Source organism: Cyanistes caeruleus, chromosome 4 (assembly GCF_971803275.1).
Source record: "Cyanistes caeruleus chromosome 4, bCyaCae1.hap1.1, whole genome shotgun sequence".
In the NCBI taxonomy this organism is placed as follows: domain Eukaryota; kingdom Metazoa; phylum Chordata; class Aves; order Passeriformes; family Paridae; genus Cyanistes; species Cyanistes caeruleus.
The window spans coordinates 49,176,396-49,190,411 of record NC_141704.1 but is presented as its reverse complement, the minus strand read 5'-3'; the positions used below and the strand labels follow the sequence as shown (position 1 = coordinate 49,190,411).

The 14,016-nt window shown below is 42.5% G+C and overlaps 1 protein-coding gene across 6 annotated transcripts in view; it reads left to right on the top strand.

Moving 5' to 3' along the window:
• Nucleotides 1-14,016, top strand: part of TBC1D30 (TBC1 domain family member 30) — a 48,422-nt gene that overhangs the window by 6,818 nt on the left and 27,588 nt on the right. Inside the window, exon 1 of one of the 6 annotated variants that reach the window (XM_086884545.1) lies at nucleotides 11,128-11,891. The exons of 3 other annotated variants lie outside the window; for them this stretch is intronic. In XM_086884545.1, coding sequence (XP_086740671.1) covers nucleotides 11,732-11,891 — 160 coding nt within the window. In that variant the 5' untranslated portion in view covers nucleotides 11,128-11,731. Of the gene's footprint in view, nucleotides 1-11,127; nucleotides 11,892-12,291; nucleotides 12,587-14,016 lie in introns of those variants that run through there. 2 more of the 6 variants (XM_086884544.1, XM_086884546.1) reach the window with 2 other exon arrangements.

Here is a 14,016-nt window from a genome sequence, read left to right as displayed (position 1 = left end):
TCTTCACATTTTTCCTTGGTCCCCATTTGATGTTTTTTCTTGTTTTTTCCTGCATTAACTAATTGTCTGCTTGCCCATTTCCTCTATCCCTCGTCTTCCCTCAACATGGTTACAAAACCAAGCCAGAAATTCACGATTTTTAGTTCATAAGGTAAAAGTTTGGTTAAAAGTGTAAGAGCAACTTTAGCACAATATAGTGTGGACACAGGTAATATTGATTTGATTGAATTTGAACTTGATAAGGTTCTTGGAGGAGAGGAAAATTTTTCACAATGAAAACAGTCAACCATTGAAATAATCTCACCAGGAAAATGGTAGAGTCCTCAATGTTGGATGCATTTAAGATTTGGCTGGACAGGATGCTGGGCCATCTTGTCTAGATCATGCTTTTGTTGAGAAAAGTTGATGATCCTTGAGGTCCCTTCCAACCTAGTATTCTGTGATTTGGTGATTGATTTCACTCTGGATCAGATGTCTTGCAACATGAGGCAAGTATTTATGTACATATGTAATAATTCATGCATATAAAATTTTGCCTGTGGCTTATCTGTCTCTTCCCACTCACTTCCCAGCAGTTTGATGTACTGTTGCAGTTGTATAAATATTCTTTAACCTGGAACACCCCTATTGCTCTGGTTTATTTTTTTTATTTCTTTATGGAGACTTGAGTTACTCAGTGAATACTGCTGCTATGGCAGCTTAGGGGAGATGTGCTGGGCACTGGTTAGCAAGGATTTTCTGATCCATTCTATGACCTGTGCTGGTTTGCCAAGAGTGAGGTAATGGAGCAGTTAGAAAAGGAAAGAATCTGTATTTAGTAATGCTGGAGCTTGGCTCAGTGGAGATGGTAGCTGTGTCCTTTTTCTGTCAGCTGCACTGGGCCGCTGGGCAGCAGTTTTTTCGATCCGGATGGTGAAATTCGCCTGGTGGTCCCTTGGGATGATCATGCACAAGGCAAAATGGCTTTAGATCTAAGTGTGATCTTAACTGACCTGTTCACTGTTACCCAGCATTATTAACAAATAGTGTAATTTTTGAAAATATTACTGAAGTGCCCTTCAAAAGAGCCACCTAGAGCAATGAATATAAAATTAAATGCCATTTGACTGAGATAGTTCATTCAGCTTCAGCCAGCAAAGATTCTGGAAAATCTGAAAGCTTATTCTATTGCAATTGGAGCCTGGGCTGAGAAGGATTACTTTTCTTTTAACACTAGGCTTGAAGGAGAAGGACTGCAAACAACAACCTTCAGTGCTGTGCGTCAGAGCATGAAGAAATGTTTCAATAAATAGGTGTGTGTCATGTTTAGTATTTGCTAATATAAATTAGATTCTGTATTCTGAGTATCTGTTAGTTATACTAGGAAAGAGTTTGAATGTTGTCAAACATAATAAGAGCTGTGTGGAACTCAGACTGACAACTAATCACTAGCAGAATAATCCCGAAGAGTTTTTAGCCAGTGAATTCCATGGTTACTTTCTTTTGGTGAGATTATCATCTTAGAGCCGGTCTTTGAGCAGCACAACCAGGATGCTGGGACTTGGGGTAATAGTTTAACAGAGCAGCAAGTCAGTAAAGTTCTGGTATAGCACTGTGTCTCATCCCTCTCTTAGGATATTCTTCTAGAGAACTACCAACATAGTACTCAGATTTAGAGTGTAATCATGCTGCTGGTGGGACGTGAACACAGAGTATGATCTTGCAAATAATGAATTTTGAAGTCTTTGATCGTTGATGAGCAGTAGCATTGGTAAGCCCTAGGGGGAGAGACCACCCCACTGCACTGTCTCCAGACACCTCTTTGGGATGATCGTTGCTAGCCCCAGGAAGCTGACTGGTGTGTGAGTCAATAGAAGCCCTTGTCAGACTAACAAACTGACTGCCATCTTCTCTTGCTGTAAAAACAAAGCTGTAATATAAATTATAAATTGGCAAACTGTGCAGTTTCCTTACAAACCTGACAAATTGTGTGATTGTGCAGATTTGGCACCTCTTAGAGGCCACTTTGAGGCTAATTTCAGTTTCTTAACGTCTAAGGTGAAGTAAGTTTCTTTTATTTTCTGGTGTTGAAAAGATTTTTTTTCCCTTCTTTTATCCTTGAAAGAAAGAGGCTGGAGTTGCTGTCTAATTTGGTCATATATCAACTGAGATGTTCTTGTGGTCTGTGTCGCTGCAGAATATCAGATTCAAAAGGTGGCAAGAACTAAGTACTTGAAGCATTACAGAACCTGGAATCCTCACTTTTGAGGGAAATTCTGCTTTAAGGATACAGCAACTAAAGTATCTTGTTCCAGCATGAAATAAAGCACCCACTCACTAGAGTCAATTGCTTATGAAGCAAAATTCTGAAAGCTTGCATTTCAAACTAAAATGCTTTGTTCAGATGCCTTTTTCATATCCTATTATGTAATGAGCTATTTTTAAGTAAGATGATAAAATGTTTAATCCTAAAAAGAGTCAAAATCATGCTTTCAGCATTTGGAAATCTGTTTTCATGAAGGATGACATTTTGCTGTGAAGGACTTTGCTTTCCACAAACAGATATTTTATGTCAGACCTTTCCATTAAAGTGGTTTCAAACAACTACATTACAGAGATCTTCCTGGGAACATTCAGTAAGACATCTCTGCAGCTCCCTGCGTGGCTGCTCAGCACTGGGATTGCCAGGCTGGTTAGGGAGCTGAGGAGCCCACATACATTCCTAAGCCATATGTTTCCCTTCTGAGTCTGCAGGGGTTATATGATTCCTTACTTTTCTGTGTCACATACTTTCCTAACTTCTTTGTCCGTAACTCTCACCACTGAAGTGTCTTACGTCTACCAAAAGTACCTCCTAGCCTCCTCAGAACTAATACCATCTCATAATTGACTAAAATTTGAGCAATTATTGAAAATGGCTTTTATCATGGCCTCCTTCAGCTATATTCTTCAGGATTTAACTAAGAAAACTCTCATGGTGGCTGCTTCGGCTAGCATCAGGGCTTTTGTTAAAAGCCCTGGGAGTCTGTTGCAAGTGACACAGGGTACATGACTACACATGACTAGCACTTTTTTCTTTTAAGTGTCATCCTACTGCTACTGTTAATAGGAAATTGGTTACATTCAGAGCTGGGATCACTGATGCTGGTAAATTCATGGGACAGTGTGGAGCCTGCTGATTAAGAGATCATTATGTCCTTGAGGAAGATGCTGCCTTCTGGCTCACTGCTGTCACTCATTTTCTAGTTCAGTGAGCTGCTGTGTCTGGAGGGGTGAGATTTTCCTCAGAAAGGGAGATGCCAGGGGTTCAGGGCTAGGTGGAACCTGAGCGAAATAAGCAGCTGACCTCAGGGCACTTGCCTCTGAGGAGAGCAAACTTGGCCCCAAATGTGCCTCACACAGAAACAGGTGGCTGCTCTCAGACATACCAGCTCTTCACCTACAGCAGTGTGGTGAGACCTGGGAGACCCTGGTCAACCAGCTGTGGTGTCCCACTTCTGTATAAGCTGTGGGGCCTCTGAAATGGATAGCCATGTTCCTGCAGCCTTCCATCTCACCCCACTTTGAATGCTTGCCCTGGGAGATGGTAGACATTTGGGGTGAGGGTGTAGTGGGGCTGCATTGGCCTGTCTGAAGTGTGTTGTGTGGGTGTGTTCTGTAGTTGGCCTCAGCCTCTAAAATGAAAGGTGCACCCTGCAATGGCCACCTGAGGTGGTGAGAGAATCAGCCACTGATTATCTAAATACAAATTAGTTCTTTCCTCCCTTCATTTCTCTCTCCCTCCATAATAAATAATTCAGCAGTATTTCCTTAATGATGTAGAAACTTGTTGGGAGAGTAACAGCTGAATGTGGCTACAACATAAAAAACTATTTTGCAGAATAAATATTTCATTGTTCAATATATCATTGTTCAGTTATAGAACTGAACAGTAAACTCAGGAAATCATTCTGTAAGCAATAATCTAGCTGCTCAATCTAGGCCAGGTTTGCGACTGAAAATGCAGATTGTTTGGTATAGGGATGTACAGATCAAATTCTTGTCCTGCAGCATTTGGTGTAGGATGTTGTAACTATCCTTTGTCAGTGTGCTAGCAGCTGTGACAACAATAAAATTGGTTGAGTCAGTGCTCCACCGGAGGTTGTGTTTATTTTGGGTATGCATACAACTTGGAGGCTGACTGCTTAGCTGCTTCTCCATATTTTTCTGTGTAACAGTAATCCTGTTGCTGTTGCAATGTCATAGCTAACCTCACAGGATTAGCTTTGTAATAAATGTAGAATTTTGACTCCACTGTATTACGCTTTTCATAACAGCTGTGCCATGAGAAGTTAATATATTGGAGAGTGCTTGTTATATAAAATACTTCCTTAGTATTAGAAATGGGGATTAAAGCAACAGATTATTGTGTGTGCAGCTTTTTGGGTTACTTATCAAGCAATACTTGTAGTATTTCTATACTGATTTCCCTGCAAAAAGTGGTTCTCAAACCAGTGCTCTCTTATTTCTCTGGTACTGCAGTAGCTTTGGAAGGTGGGCTTTGATTAGCTCAAATTGAGGAGGCATGCTGCTGTTTGGAGACAGCAAAGTCAGAACACCCTGTTCTCTGTCTACAGTCCCTGTCAGTCAGTCATGACAGTAGAAATAACTGGCAGGCACTGCTGTTCCCCCTGCTCACTTGCAACTTTTTAGATGGATACCTGATCAACAGTAAAGTTTTGTTAGTCTAATAGTTCCCTGAAAAAGTGGAAAAGCTTTTTATTCAGTCACCCAGGGATTATTGTGATTAAATGAGGCAAAGTGCCAGTTTCCATGTAGGTTCAGGAAGAGTGTGAAACAGCTCATCCTGCTGCAGCTCAGCAGCTGCATGTCTGCCCTGGGGCAGGGTGAGTGCTGGCCATGGGGGCAGGAGTGGGGTGCAGGGCCCAGCTGTGCAAAATTCTCAGCCTGCATGTCTGTGTGCAAAAGTGTTCGTGTGCTTTGCTTCAAGGCATAATCAGCATCCAGGAGATAACCTAAGAGTTCATTGCACTAACTGGCAACTTGCAAAGAAGCTGGCTTTACATCCAGTGGTGCCAAAGGCCACATGGGAAGCAGTGATGTGTGAGAAATGCACCTGAGTACATTCATATTTCACTAATCTTTACAATTCTGAACTGATGGTAGATGGATACCTGCAGGTAGTGAGAGCACGGCATCTGTGGCAAATGTTGGACCATCAAGATGTAAGGGTTTGTGTGAATAAACTCACAGCAGGGGTGGCTGTCTGAGCTGCATAACTCATCATGTCATTTCAGTCTATAATCTTTTTCTGACAAGCTTTTGGATGTGAAAACAGCCTGAGAGAAAAAGTTCTCTTAGATTGTATGCATAGTCTTTCACACTTGTCTAGCTGAGCACTGCCTTCTCTTCTATTCTGCTGGGAGTTATACTTCTGTATGAGAAATGATGCTGTTCTTTTTCCGACTGAAATTCTCTTTAAAAACAAACAAACAACCCCAAACATTGTGAACTTGTAGGAGGGCTGTTAATGGTGCTTCAGTGAAAATACCCAACTGGGTATATGGCCTTTAAGTAGCACAGATGAATTTTATCTCCAAGTGGTACACACTAAACATTCTTTGGTTGCATTAGCCTTTGAAGAAAAGATTTCCTGGATACTGAAGATCAAATGGAGGATAACAGCTGCTTGGGATAATTAGTGCTAGGAATAGACTGATTTATGGAGCATCAGGCAGTGCCAGCAGCTATGTTTCTGCAGCTTTGAGATAGCTTGGTGTTTAAAAACAAGATGCTAGAAAAGTAGGCTGTGGAACTTAGTCTGTTTGGATCAATAGTCCTGCTTATAATTCTGCACTGGATCAACTCTAAAAGAAGGGTTAAATGTGAATCTTAGATTTTAAAAATATTTTTCTCCTTGAAACTGTTAATAACCTGAATTTGATTTACTGAGCTGTAAATGAGTACTCCTCACATACCCTTGAAATTTGCCAGGGAAGTCAAGCCTGTGTTCCATCTCCACATTAGATCATCTTACTTAGAAGCCTATCATTTATCTTTTTCTTAGTTAAAATTTTCTTAGTAAAAATTTCTTAGTAAAAATTAGAATCTTCTTGGTATGTTTTGTCAGCAGTGAAAAAGTTCCTAAATTTAGTTCTCTATAAATTATTGGTAACTTCCTAAAATCACAGAACCTGGTACTGATCAGCACATTTTCCTTGCCATCCATACAATACATATGGTCAAATACAGACCGTGAACAGTTTTTGGTTCTTGGGCTGGATTAGGCATCATTAATAGCTGACATTTTAATTTTGTGTGTGTGTTTGCACGGTTTTTCTTGTTTGTTTGAGTTTTGGGGTTTTTTTCCCCAACATCTTATTGCTAATTTCTTGTCTTATCCAATGCTCATTGGCAGAAATAGCTATTGGCCCTTAGGTCCTGAAGGAAAAATAAATATACAGTGAAATTAAATGAAGTTAGAGTGGGGAGATAATCAATGTACAGAGCTGATATTTTTAAAAATGTATACTAATCTGAAGAGCTAAATATTGACGGTATTTAGAGTAATTTTTAGAGAGCTCTAGAAGTCAGGTACCTATTGAACTGGACAAGCTAGACATCACTGGATGAATAGATGGTATGAGACACTTTGAAAAAAAAAGCTTAATGAGACAAGATTACTTGAAGGGTGGTAGAAGAAGCTCATAAAGAAATGAATGAGTTGTCCCGAGCTATGCAGAAGTAAATAGTCGGAGTTTTGCTGTTAGCCAAACTTGTGCTTGTGTGGTGTTGTACATGCTCAAAATCAATTTTAATGGCTCTAGGCTTCAGTGCTAAATGAGCCTTTGATTAATCCTAAACATATCCAATTCAATAAACTTATCCTGTAAGAGTAGGTTATGAACTGAAGTTTTGTCATTTAGCTGTTGAGTCGAAAATCTTTGAGTAGTAATGTTGTTGGAACTGATAACTATCTTCTCTTCATCTCACAAACTTCATTAAAAAAACTCTCTGTGTCAAACTTGCTTAAATGACTAAGGTGTATTTTTTCAGGAAGTGGAGGTGGTGGTTTGAGGTTTTTTTTGCTTTGCTAGCTGATTCTGTATCCCATACTTGGAGAGTCTGCTCTGTGAAGCCATGGCTCACTTGGGAGATAAAGAGAATTAGGTGGTCTGGAGGACTTGGGGTTGCAATAGCTTCACGTATGTGCAAATCTTTCTTTACAGAACTAGTGGCATCTACAAATGGGAACCAATTCATACATCAGCAAAACACCGGAGTGTTTGTGCAGGCCTTGCTATTGACTGATCAAGCTTTGTGATCTCCTATGGGGCTTACATGAGCTTCTCCAGGAGTCAGCACCACTCTCCTCCCCAACTCCAGAAAGGGTCATGTTTCTGTTCCTGTGGAGGCCACGTGTACTGGGAGAGAGGGTCTATGCTGGAAGCTGGACTCTTTTCCTTGTGCAGTGCAGGACAGGCTGGCTCTTTGCTAAATGTCTAATGAAAGCCTTCTGTGGGCTGAACCTAGTCTTTGCTGCATGTCCTTGGCATTACTGCAAATAAGGATGAATCAATGTATATAAACTTTTATGTATAAAAGTGGTCCATTTCCATTATAATTCCTGGCTCACAGCAAAGAGATTTTGTCATTAATAATGTTTCTAACTTTGGCAATTAATTTTTAATCTGAAATCTTTCCAAGTGTTCTATTTGTGGATAAATCTTGTCTTGGGGATATAGGATCATTTTGCTTTTTTTCATTACTTTGGGCAGATAAAAATCCTTCTGTTTCCGAAATAGTAGCTCAGATGAATGAAGCTGGTGATTCACACTACAGAATTCAATTTGTATGCTAGGTGCTAAGCAAATAATCAGATTCTAATAAAGGAATAGAAGTTCAGGTTTATATCTGGGAGGACCTGCTATGACCTCCATTTTTCTGCAATACTATCTTAAACATAACTACAAATCATACCTGTCAGACTTACTTTTTTCATGTATTGCATTAGTTTTTCTGCTGAACTGGTGGCTTATTTTTTTAAATTACCATGCAGCATTCAAGTGGGATTCTAGAGTGTGAGTACTGGCCAAGATACGCATTTACTTCATATTATTTAGCAAGGTTAGGAAACATTTCTCAACATTTCTTAACTTTCATCATCATATTTTCTCTGTCTACAAAAGAAATTAAAAACATTATTTTGGTAAGACATGTATTAAGAAAAGTTTTTGAAGAGGCCTACATAATAAAAAAATATTGCTGAAAGGGATGAAAGTGATTTTTTTTTTCTTTTGAGCCTCATGGTAAATTATAATACACATCAAAACATATGTTGGTTTATTTGCTAACTTCTATAGAGTTATTGAAACCCTGTGGTAATAGGGTTACACTTTCTGGATGTATTTTTTAGGCTCTCTAAAGTAGTACATGGAGCTCTGGGGTTTAGCAGACAGTGACCCTATGATTTGGTCAATAGAACAGGTTTTCCTTTGTGGTTGCAGTACATTCTTTTCCCCTCATCTTATTGATACAGATTTCTTTCTGGTATTTGCTTTATTGTCAACTGCTGCAGTGCTTCTGTGCAAGTGTAATTTCCAAAATCCTCTTGGATTAATCATATTACAGTGTTATCAAAGAATTTACTATATTTTTTCATGGGTACATGTCACTTTAAGTATTTTTGCTGGCATTGGTGTTGAGAATGGTGGCAAATAAGCTTTCTTCCCAGATTTTGACTGTTTCACTGGGATGCTGTGATGCAAATCAGAATTAAGGGAGGTCTCTACAATTTTCTGTGAAATAAAGGGGCAGATGTGGGGCTCATGAAATAGAGTGACCTACCTGAAGATATCTTACCATTTTTAATATTTTAATTACATTCAGTCTTAGCACACATCAGAAGAGAAGTGGTGAATTGTGCCTTCTAGTAATCCTGAGCTTGGGCTGTTAAAGCTCCATGCAAACAGATTCTCTGAAAGTGAGATTGCTCTGTGGCCCTGTTTCTGCTGCTGTTCCTGTTGCTGCCCCATCTGTTTGTACTCATTGTCCCTTTCTGGCAGTCTGTGTTTTACCTCATTGTCCCTGTGCAGACAGAAGTGAGCTAAAGAATGGAGAGGTTTGAGGGAACTGGAGCTGGTCAAAAGCTGGCATTGATCTTGGGACCGACCATCCTAAGGCTGATTGAAAAAAAGAACAGGAATGCACATAGTATTCTTAAGAAGTTCTCTGGCCTTAAAATGGCATGTGCAGCAGATGGTGGTAAGATTGAAAAGAGGTACCAAATGAGGAGGTAAGGTTTTTCAGAAAGTGACTCTGTTGTGTGGGAGGGAATATATGAACTACAGAGGGAGGAAAAAAAAAGCAAATTCTCATGGTGATTATTACAAAATACTGGAGCTGAAATATCTTGCCTAGCCAAACATTTTGATTTCTTTTTCCCTCAAAATTCTTTCTGAATGTCATCTGTCTTGTCAGTAAATGCAGATGAGGTCTTGTGGACATGACCAGACTTCCATGCACTGGTGGATCAAACTAGATTCATGATGGTCGACAGGTCTTGCCACAGGCAGATCAGAAGCTTTGCTTGATCAGTGATTAAAACCTAGTACCATCCACATTTCTAGAAGCTAGATTCTAGCCCTTAAAATATGTATATGTATGCTTAATGGGAGGCTTATCTCTGCATCTAAAATCCATTTGTACTAATGATCCACTGAGTCATCAAACTGGTATGTATGGCCTGGCTTCTTCATTTTGTCTCTTGAAGCTCGACTTTGCATTTTTTCCTTTGGAATAACATTTTATTAATTGGCTAGCATGCGGGAAAGCTCCTTAATGGTACGCTTGGAAGTATCTGTGTTCCCAGTCACAGTATGATTGTCCTGATTGTTTCCAGTTTTCTTGTAGAGACAAGATGACAAGTGGGAGAGATAGCAGTAATGGGGATACCGAATTCTCATTTTGAGAGCTGTTTATCTTCATCAGTTAAATATCAATGTGTTTCTTAGACCTGATTTCCAATTGTTTAAAAACTGTAGTTAACGCAGTTTAGTGTGATGACTGATTCTCACTGTCTGAATAATGAGTGAAACTGAAACTGGTTATGGCTTCTGAGACTTTGGGTAAAAGCATATGGTGTTGGATTAGTCAGTCTTGAAATGATCCAAGAACGATGTGGTGCTATTTGCAAAAGGTGTTCAGGCTGGAGGAGAATATTACAGAGATAATATGGCTATTTCTGTTTTTAAATGTTGCTGTTATAGTCCCATTGGTACAATCTGTACACCTAGGGAGGCTAATTGATTTCAAATTTGATGCTTTAACCACTAAATCATCATCTCCAGCTGGCACTGAAATAAAGTGATTTGCATCATCTACATCAGCAGGGAAGTGTCACCTTTGTTAAAAAAAGAACCACCGACACACAGACTTAATTATCTATTCAGAGTGCAAGCTAACAGCTCAAATGTAGTGACTTTTCTCTAAAACCCAAGCAGATATTTAAAGAGGCATGATCAAAATCACACTTCCCTGAAAGCTTAACGGTGGCTTCTAAAGATAGTTATAACTGACTTTTAAAAAAGGCTTGGTTCAGTGTTTTTTATTGTGAATCTTTTATATAATTAGCTTTACTGCTTATCTGCTACCAGTTTTCTCTCTTCATAAAGCAATTGAGAAACACATCTTTTTTAAAGGAGGAAAATGTTTCAAAGCTACAGTTGTTTGCAGGTAGACTGAGACTCCTGGTAATTTGGCTTTTGAGCCTGACTAATGTGGTGTGATAAATCTGCTCTTCTTCCACAGAAATGCCGAGTGGTTTAGGTTGTAAAAGCGATCACTATTTCAAATGCTTTTCCTTCTTGTGAATCAAACCACTAGTTTGAGAATCTCTATGAAACCCTTTGAAGATGCTCTTAGGCCAAATAGCTCTGGAAAATGCATCTAATAAAGTGCTCTTGAATCACTTCTTTTAACTGTTTAGTGTGTGGCATATTACTTATAAGTGCAGTTGCAATGTAGATTCATAGAAAAGGCGGTCATTTTAGCTCAGGATGTTCAGGGTCTCTTTGCTGGAGAGTGAAAAACAAACTGTGCAGTATGCTTGCGTATGCTGCTGCTGGGGCTGTCGTTGAGCAGGACCCCAGCCTGCCTTGGCACTGACAATGCTGTTAAACTCTTTGCTCTCCCCCTGCTCCATGGTCTGTCGGACTCCTTCCCAGGACAGCTTTCTGAAAAGGGCAGCAGGACTATCTGTATATGTCCAGCTGTAGGCCCGAGTACTACGTGAAAAAACTCTTTGGCGGATATTCAGCTGGTTTAATTCTCGGGAGAAATGCCAGTATTGCCGCCCGTTACAGGCGTCAAGCGAGCCGTGTCCGCGCTGTCCGTGTCGGCTGGTCCCGTGGATCCCGGGGGCTGTGCGGCTGTCCTGAAGCCCTTTGGCACAGCTGAGCCCCACCGCTGCCGCTGGGGCTCCCTTTATTTCTGACCAGAGCTGCCGCTCCCCTCGCCCGCTGCGTTCCAGGTGGTGCTGGAGGAGGAGGAGGAGAGGCTGCTGGTTTATTCAGGCAGTGATGCTAGGATTGTGGGCGGGAACAGCTTTTTTTTTTTTTTTTTTTCCCCTTTTTGTCTTTCTTCTCTCCTTGTCCTCCCTCTTCTCTCCGGCACTCGGACTTCGCCGTCTGCAGTGCGGGTCCCCGCACGCCATGTCCCCCACCCCGCCGCCCTAGGGCGAGCCCCGGGCACCATGCGGCAGGACAGGCTCACGGGCTCGCTGCGGCGCGGGGGGCGATGCCTGAAGCGGCAGAGCTCGGGCGGCGGTGTAGGCACCATCCTCAGCAATGTGCTCAAGAAGCGCAGCTGCATCTCCCGGACCGCGCCGCGCCTGCTGTGCACCTTGGAGCCAGGTACCCGCGCCGGCCGGGCGAGGCGGCGGCTGCCGCCCCGTAAGCGGCTTAGCGGGGCGGGGGGAGCGGCCGGGGCCTGGGGGTCGGCTCGGAGAGAAGGAGGAGGAGGTCGGCGGGCGATGAGGGCTGCGGGTAGGCGAGGGGGCAGCGCCCGGGAGCGGCCCCGGCCCGAGGCAGCTTCGCCTCTCCGTCCGCCGCTGCGGCAGCCCCGGCGCGGCCCGGCCCGGCCGGCGTGAGGAGCCGCGGTCGCGGCCTCGGGCCGGCGGCGCGTCCGGAGCGCGGGGCTCCCTCCCGGGCTGCGCCGGCCTGGAGCGGGGAGCGGGGCCTGCGAGATGGCCCCGGGCCGGGAGCGGCGGAGGCACCGCGGCGGGTGCGAGGCGGCCCCGCGGGGAGCAGGGCCGGGCCCAGGCGGGAGGCCGGGGGCGGCCGGGGCCCTGCGGGAAGGCAGCGCTGCCCCTGCCCTGGGGGGACTCCTCCTGCTCCTGTCCCGCCCGAGCCGCTGATCCCGGCTCCGCTCTCCACATCTCCCGGTCCTTTCCTTGCTCCTCCCGCCCGGCGTCGCCGCCTCGCCGCGCTTTTGTGTCATCTGTCCCTACTGCCTTTCTCCCTCCGTCTCCTCTCCCCCGGGCTCGGCGATTCAGCTTTCTGCCAGTCTCTCCCCGAAGTCTCCTAGCATCCTCCCCTGACCTTTCCTGGTAAGCCTGCTAACTCTTGACCTGCCGGAGACCCCTCCTCCCGCCCAGCCTTTGTCTGCGCTAGGGTGTAGTCTAAATTTGCAACCGTGCCTATTCCAAGGGGAAGGCATCAGCTCTGCAGCTATGTTTTCTAGATTCTGCTTCAGTATCAAAATCTTTTAAGAACTGGGTGGTCAGCTAGCAACGTAGGTTTATACTCCAGGGAGGTGGGCTCTCAACAGAAGTGCGAATGGGTGATCATGACTGAATGCTAGATTCTAGTTGTCTGCCATCAAAATGTTGGTGGTTTTTTTTTTTAAATGAAATATCAATAAATTTAAATTCAATTTATGTGTTAGACCTGTCACTTGTAGCTAAAACGTTGTTGATCTGTTACCTAATTTACAAAGCAGGCAAGCCGGAGATCCATGGAAACATAGAGCAATACATGGGAATAAATAAGGATCAGTTTCCCATTGTACTAGTTTTTTTCCCATTGTACTAGTGTGTGCATCAAGCACACAATGCTCACTGCCTCTGTGTTTGAAGTGAGTTTCAGAAGCTGTTATTAATAAGGTCTTGGGTACATTTTGGTACAGATTTATGGAGTTGCTGTTTCCAAGATTTTCTGTCTTGTAATTCTCAAAGATCCCTGCTCCAACAGTAGTCTGCTATTATCCCAGGTAATGACGTTATCTGGATAATAACATTCTTGTATTTACACTCACACAAAGACCAGGGGATGTGATTGGAGGTGTAACTATGAATGCCATAGTTGTAAAAATCTGACTGGTTTGGGGGTTCCATGTTGTTCATATGTAGGTAAAGACAATAATCCCATTCAGGATAAATGTTTTCATAGAGTGGTGGGCATGGAACACTTAATGAGCCCTTAAAAAAATATGCTGGGTGAAATATTATGCAGATTTACTTAGTGCCTGTATTAGTTGTCTGTATTGAGAAGTTTTTCTAGACTGGAGATCTTAGATATGTTTTGATACATCCCAGTCTGAGCTCTGGCTCCTGATAGAAGCGGTTTCATACAGGGTTACTCAGAATATTACTTTTAGAGATAAATTGCAAGGCTAAGAATCTTCTTGAAACAACAAGCAGCATAAGGTGATAGTTTACATTTACTCTTCTCTTTCCTCCCACTGCACACAAAACTGCTTTAGGCCTTTTTCCTCATTTATTTTTGATAAAATATTTATTTGCATTTTGTGGGAGAGGTTTCGACAGCTGTGAAATACAGCCAAGAAGCTACAGTACTAATTTGCAAGTTTAAAGCTATGTCTTTATAGCTCACAAACATGCTATCATCTTAAAAACACATAATCTTCCTAGACTTTCTTCTGTTCTGACATTTCTGAAAAAATCCCAGATTTCACCCCATCCTTTTGTTTAATTTAGTTAATTAATTAATCCACTGAGGGTGAACTGGGAATTTGATT